Below are 7,379 nucleotides of genomic sequence, written 5' to 3'. Positions count from 1 at the left end.
GAGGCAGAGTCTCACTCTATCACCCAGGCTGGGGTGCAATGGCGAGATCTCTGCTCACTGCAACTTCAGCCTCCTGGGTTCAAGTGATTCTCCTGCCTCAGCCTCCCAAGAATCTGGGATCACAGGCATCTGCCACTACACCTGGCTAATTTTTTTAAATTTTTAGGTGAGACGGGGTTTTGCCACGTTGGCCAGGCTGGTCTTGAACTCCCAACCTCAAGTGATCCACCCACCTCGACCTTCCAGAGTAGTTGGATTACAGGCGTGAGCCACCGCGCCCAGCTGTATGTTTTATAGATGGAGTTTCACCATGTTGCTCAGGCTGACTACATGCTTTTTAAAATGTACATGTTGTCTGTTCACAATAGTGCTAAAGAGTATGATTCCCATTTTCAGATGTTTCGGAGAGGCTGTGGTTAAAGGAACTTGCCTAAGGTCACAGAATTCATTTGCAGTTTAAACCTAGTTTAGTAAGATGTCAAAGCTGGTGCTTCCTACTCCTGGCAGGGATAATGCATGATAATATACAATGGTTTCATTTTTACTTTTTTCTCCCAATAATTCTAAAAGATCGGTAGAACAATACCTCAGGCATTTTCTCTCCCCCACATCCTAACTTGAAACCACTGAAGAGCCTGGCACGGTGGCTCACGCCTGTAATCCCAGCACTTTGGGAGGCCCAGGTGGGTGGATTACCTGAGGTCAGGAGTTCGAGCCCAGCCTGAACAACATGGTGAAACCCCATCTCCATTAAAAATACAAAAATCAGCGGCATGGTGGTGGACACCTGTAATCTCAGCTAATCGGGAGACTGAGGCAGGAGAATTGCTTGAATCTGGGAAGCAGAGGTTGCAGTGAGCTGAGATGGCACCACTGCACTCCAGCCTGGATGACACAGCAAGCAAGACTGTCTCAAAAAAAAAAAAAATCATTTTATCATACTTACTCCACTAAGTCTACTTTACTTTCTCCCTCTTGCTCTCAGTCTCTCCTCTTGGCTCTTTTTTTTTTTTTTTTTTTCCCTGCCGTACAACCATACCCAACCACATCCCAGCCATTCTTTAGGAACTCAGACATATCTTTTTTTTTCTCCTAGCATGATGCCCACCCCAAGGTACTTACATGTCTTCAGCAACACCTTCCGAACAGCTTCATGGTATCTCGTGTGGCTATTCTGGTGCACAGAATAATTCCCGACTTTTGAGATAATCGGGGGAAGCCTAGTGGGCTCTGGTTCCTTCTGGTCTGAAATGAGAGTAGACTTGTTCTGAGTACTTGGCAAATGACTATTTGATTCTCTGATTCCCTGGTCTCCATGCTAACCATGTATGTGGCAGGGATCTCTCCTCAGGAGTCAAATCACCATGCCTGTGACAGAGGGAAGGGAGAGAGAACCCAGTGATCACAAGACCTCCCTTACCACTTTCTTGCTCCTCCCTGACTCCTGGGTTTTAAGAGGCCAGCTTCTGGAATCAGGATATTAGACACATACTTAAGGTTAGTGCAAGTGAAAAAGCCCTTATCTGGGTATACATTCCTTTCCTGGGACTGGCATATTTGCAGAACTTCAAATGGTCTAATATTGGAAGTTATGTTTGAGCTAAGTCTTGGAGGAAAAGAAGGAGGTAGGTGATAGTAGAATCAGGAAGAGCACTTCAGACAGCAGAATGGCAAGTATTTAGAAGCATTAGAGAGGCATCTGAGAGCTATTGGTTTGGAGCCTGGTGTGCTGGGTGAAGAGAAGGACAGGAGATGGGGCTGATAAAGTAGTGTAGTATGGTGGCCACCTAGCATTCATTATGTTTGGAAATCACTCCCTATGAAGCAAAACCTGTATCTCACAATAGAAGCTGAAAAGACTAGGTCTTCCTTGCCCAACCTCTCTTTCATCAAGGATATGGGCAAAGAATTTTGGCTAGGCCAATCAAACACATTTGCTTCAGATTTTGAATCAAAGATAAGATCACAAGGAAACAGTGGCCATATGAAGTTATCTGCTAGTGATAGGAGGTGACTCCATCTCAAAAAAAAAAAAAAAAAAGAAAAAAAAGAATTTCTGTCTCTTGTCTCTTGGCTGTTCCATCCATTCTGTCACACAAGCCAAAAAGGCGCTAGGCCCCTTTCTCTATTTCCTCCAACCAAATGCAGAGTAAAATCCAGTTTTTGGCCGGGCACAGTGACTCATGGCTGTAATCCTAGCACTTTGGGAGGCCAAGGCATGTGGATCACCTGAAGTCAGAAGTTCGAGCCCAGCCTGGCCAACATGGTAAAACCCTGTCTCTACAAAACATACAAAAATTAGCATGGTGTAGTGGTGCCCACCTGTAGTCCCAGCCACTCAGGAGGCTGAGGCAAGAGAATCGCTCGAATCCGGAGGCAGAGGTTGCGGTAAACCAAGATTGTGCCACTGCACTCCAGCCTGGTCGACAAGAGCAAAACTCCGTCTCAAAAAAAAAAAAAAAAAAATCATCCAGCTCTGCATCTGATGTTTCCAGTGCCTCCATTCTGTATTCCTGGAGCAGAAGCCTCATCCCATTCCTCAAATTTTTATTTTTCATGATTATGGATACTTGTCGGGAACTGAGTCAGTTTACCATTCTCTTTGGAAATTGTCGAGGATTGCTGACTAATCTCTGGTGGAGGGTGACGATGCCACTTCTGTTCTGGAGTTCTTCCCCAGCTCCTGCTTTTTCCTCTTCTTCCTGGCTCAGCCTCACTCATTCATCATCTCTGTCCCTCATCTCTCTCTTTTGTCATCCAGTTAAATCTCCTTTAACATTCTCTATTTGAGATAATGATATCACCAGAGTGGGGCACAGTTTGAATCCCCTCCCTGTACAGTTGAGGACTTGGATAAACAACAGTATTGAAGCCTTGGTTAGCATATAGAGTTCTGGAAGCCTGGACTGAACCATGGGGCTGATTTGTGCTTCATCACAGGTTATAGCAATGGGGCCATTTCTTGGAAGCAATATAATTGAGCTTGGTATTTGAATTTGGGCAAGGTGGAGGTGGCAGGATGTCTCCTTGGACAAACAAAAACAGACCGAGGAGAAAGAACAAGCATATTCCTAGTGGCGGACCTAGACTGAGAATAATTATTGGTCTGAGCTCAGGTGACAGTTAGGAACTCTATCTGCTCCCAAGGCCTCAGGCTGATTGTCAAGGGTACAGGCAGATGATGTTCTCTATTATCTCAACATGTCCAAGTAGCAGGGTCCCAGCTTCCCATATGGATGGTCAGTATGTGCTTGGAGGTGTGCTGGACAGTATCACCCACCTGGATGCCTTCCTTTGGAATCAACCACCAATTGGCATATACCTTGCATCTATTTTTGGCAAACTGGGAGATATTCTTGGTAACCCATAAATTCTCTGAGCTGCCAAGATTTGGAAGGTACCTGGGGTGAAGGGGGCAGGGGTTGGAAAGAATCATGCCACAGCTGCTGTGAAAGGATGTGTTCTGGGTAGAGGGATGCAATGAGCTCTTTCTAACCAAACTCCACTGTGGAAAGGTAGATGAATCAATTATTCTGTTGGTAGGTGGTACAACAGAGATCTGTCATCCACCCAGTTAATGCCATGCTCTGCATGGTCTTTGTTGGTAAGTAGATATGAAGTAACCTAAATAGCTTCTAAAACTGGGCCATAAATTGGGGGTTGCCATAAAACCACCTTCAATGCTTTGAATAGAAACTATGAAGGACATCTAGGGTAGTGTAAAAGTACTGCAGTGGCTCTTCCATCCCCCCAAATTGGTGGTAGAGATTTCTCAGTATTTCAAGCTTCCCTGTGAATCGGGGGTGGTCACACAATCTTAGTTATTCACTAATTTGCCCATTACCTGTTTGCTGCAACTGGAGCTGATTGACCACAATGTTTTCAGGGTGAAGAATTTTTAGAATGAGTCTACCTTTGTGGCTCCCAGAAATCTACCTTCTAGATTGGGGTATTTGCAGCCATGCATGGTGACTATGCCTATAATCCTAGCACTTTGGGAGGCTGAGGTGTGGCAGCATGATCCTGTGGTCCCAGCCACTCGGGCGGCTTAGGTGGGAAGATTGCTTAAGCTCAGGAGGTTGAGGCTGCAGTGGGCCGTGACTGTGCCACGGCACTCCAGCCTGGGTGACACAACAAGACACTGTCTCAAAAAACAAAAATACAAACAAACAGAAAAAATGACTCATGACTCCTATCTATATCATCTTCCCTGATACAAAGAAATTGTCAGTGTTTTGGGAGGAAGTGGACAGAAGCATGAGCCCAGGACAGCAGACCAATCCTCAAGGCATGTTTTCCATATGGAAGCAGTTCCTTTGGCTCCATGTCCAAAAATACCTTCCTTGAAGTGGTGCACTTGTTCAGAATTCTGAAGATGGGAAGTAGATGGGGCATGAGAGAACAGCAGGACCTAGTGCTGGTTGCAGATTGCTGATGTTAAGTGGAGTACACGGATTTTTCTAGAGATAATAACAATAAAAATAGCTAGTGAATGTGCTTGGCACAACTCTATAATGTAGGTGCCATTATTATTTCCCAAAGAGGAAACAAGCACAGAAAAGTTTAGTAATTTTCCCAAGGTTACATAACTAGCATATGGTAGGGACATGAGTTTAACCCAAGTAGTTTGGCTCCAGAGCCCATTTTCTTAACCACCAACATAACATCATCAGGCTTCCCAGGAAAGACAAAGGACTAAGGGAAAACATAGGCTGTTTGAATTAGCCCTTTGATGGGCTCCCCTGTCTGCAGCTCAGTGGGGATCCTGTCAAGGGAGTCTGCTCACCTGGTGCAGCCTTGAGTTAGGTGGGTGACATGACATCACTGGCTTGATCCACAGGCAGAACCCTGCCTCCCTGAGCGCTACTAAAATGTGTAATATCATTTCCTATGGCCAGGATGAGGGGAGCAGAGGCCTGGAACTTGGTGGGTAACTGCCAATGGCTTGGATCAGTCACAGTGTGGAAGACCAGTGCAGAAAAGCTAAACCCTTGTGGGAAAAGTGGCCTGTCTGCTGCGGTACAGACACAGTCACCCAGCTTCGAGGTGGGCCCACTCCTTAAGCTTAGAGTGTAGCTATGAGTATCAACAGTACCTTCCTGTTCTAATTTCATGTGGATAGGGGATGGGGTTGTGTTTTTTTTTTTTTTAATTTAGATGGGGTTTCACCATGATGGCCAGGCTGGTCTTGAACTCTTGACCTCAGGTGATCCACGCACCTTGGCCTCCCAAAGTGCTAGGATTACAGGCATGAGCCACCGCCCCCGGCTGGGGTTGTGTATTTATTAAGACAGGATCTTGCTCTGTTGCCCAGGCTAGAATGCAGTGGTACAATCATAGCTCACTGAAGCCTGGAACTCCTGGGCTCAAGTGATCCTCCTGTCTCAGCCTCCTGAGTAGGTGTATGGGCGTGTGCCACTACACCTGGCTAAAAAAAATTTTGGAGGGCTGGGCAACATGGTGAAACCCTGTCTCTACTAAAAATACAAAAATTAGCCAGGCGTGGTAGTAGGCGCCTATAATCCCAGCTACTCAGGAGGCTGAGGCAGAAGAATCACTTGAACCCGGGAGGCGGAGGGTGCAGTGAGCCGAGATCGCACTGTTGCACTCCAGCCTGGGTGACGAGTGAGACTACATCTCAAAAAAAAAAAAAAATTTTTTTTTTTTTTTTTTGTAGAGAAGGCGTTTTGCTGTGTCAGCCAGGCTGGTCTTAAACTCCTGGGCTCAAATAATCTTCCCACCTCGCCCTCCCAAAATGCTTGGATTACAGGCAAGAGCCATCACACTTGGCTCCAAGGTACATTTCTCTAACTTCAGAAGGTTTATACATTTGGAAAGGCAGAGGGGCTCAGGGGCTCTGGCCAATTCATTCTTGGCTGAATTATGCCACTCATGCTCCTGTTTGAAAAACCAGAAAGGGCCAGGCACGGTGACTCACGCCTGTACTCCCAGCACCTTGGGAGGCCAAGGCGGGCGGATCATTTGAGGTCAGGAGTTTGAGGCCAGCCTGGCCAACATGAAGAAATCCCATCTCTACTAAAAATACAAAAATTAGCTGGGCACATGACTGTAGTCCCAGCTACTCGGGAGACTGAGACAGGAGAGAGAATCACTCGAACCCGGAAGTCAGACGGTACAGTAAGCCGAGATTTTGCCACTGCACGCCAGCCTGGGCAACAGAGACTGTCTCAAAAAAAAAAAAAAAAAAAACCAAAAAGCCAACAGTGCCCTCTGCTGGAGTCTGAGAATGGGCTCTCCAGCTGTCTCCTAACAGGTTGTTCACTAAAGAGACAGCTCAGAGAAGCAAGGAGACAAGACTGAGCAGAGGACATTTCAGCCAGGCTTGGGAAGACTACCTTTTGTGTCCTCTGACAGGATCCAGGAAATGAGAACGTAAGTAAGATGTGTTCGGCTTTCTTTAAAGAAATTCATTTGGAATTGGAAGTGAGAGCAACTCTGAGGACTCATTAGTGAATCCTCAGGGAAGGGGAATGATAAGGGCAGCAGTGGAGGAAGGTGGAGTGAGTCCCTTTGGATGTACACAGCTTGGAGGTCAGTGTGTCTATGGCTAGACAGCAGTCACTGGAGAGTCTGGCAAAGAGGTGAATTTGTCTTAATTGTCTGAAGACAAGAACAGGCTTAATCTTTCCCTACCACCAAATCTCACATTTTCTCTGCGGCTCCGGTCAATAAACAATATTCTGGGTGCCTGGACTTGTGTTATGGTGACAGCTAGGCTGACACAAGGTTTTCATATAACAAGGCAAGGGAGTTGTCTCAAAGAAGGGCCAGATTAGAGGGGATTTGTCTAGAACAAAGAACAAGGCCCTCCTGGACCAAGAGGAGTGTCAGGTACAAAGCTAAGAATAAATAGGAGAGCAGGGTTCCAAGCGAATATTGAGAGAGATTCAGCAAAGGAAAGGAGTGATACAAGATTGTGCTTCCTTGAGCAGGACAGAAGCAAGAGCTTGGGCAACCAACAGCCCAGGGCAGAAGGTGAAGGAGCTCTGGAAACTGGGCTGAACCTGCAGGAGCAACCAGTATTAGAAAGAGGAAGGGTGAGCCTGGAAGGGACAGGAATCTCCCAAGTGGTAGACATAAGAGTTCTGGTCACTGGTCAGGGGTGCTCTTCTGTGGGCAATGAGTTGACCAGCCTCTTTCAGGACCTAGATGAAATATTCTTTGAAGCCAATCAGCATTTTTTTGTACCTCAAGGAATCCTATGGCTAAAAATATTGTTTTCGGCTGAGCGCAGTGGCTCATGCCTGTAATCCCAGAACTTTGGGAGGCCAAGGTGGGTGGATCACGAGGTCAGGAGTTCAAGACCAGCCTGGTCAAGATGGTGAAACCCTGTCTCTACAAAACATACAAAAATTAGC

The 7,379-nt window shown here is 46.3% G+C and overlaps 1 protein-coding gene across 1 annotated transcript in view; it reads right to left on the bottom strand.

The window, feature by feature from the left end:
• TEX49 (testis expressed 49) overlaps positions 1–7,379 on the bottom strand; it is a 35,788-nt gene that overhangs the window by 5,312 nt on the left and 23,097 nt on the right. The window contains exons 2-3 of the mRNA XM_037744654.1: positions 1,331–1,444; positions 1,123–1,245 (exon numbers count right to left, since the gene is read on the bottom strand). Coding sequence (XP_037600582.1) covers positions 1,123–1,245; positions 1,331–1,444 — 237 coding nt within the window. The remainder of the gene's footprint in view (positions 1–1,122; positions 1,246–1,330; positions 1,445–7,379) is intronic.

The sequence above is a fragment of the Cebus imitator genome, unplaced genomic scaffold, assembly GCF_001604975.1.
Source record: "Cebus imitator isolate Cc_AM_T3 unplaced genomic scaffold, Cebus_imitator-1.0 Scaffold181, whole genome shotgun sequence".
NCBI classification, from domain to species: Eukaryota; Metazoa; Chordata; class Mammalia; order Primates; family Cebidae; genus Cebus; species Cebus imitator.
Note: the sequence above shows the minus strand (reverse complement) of the source record. Positions and strands in the feature narration are given on the sequence as shown.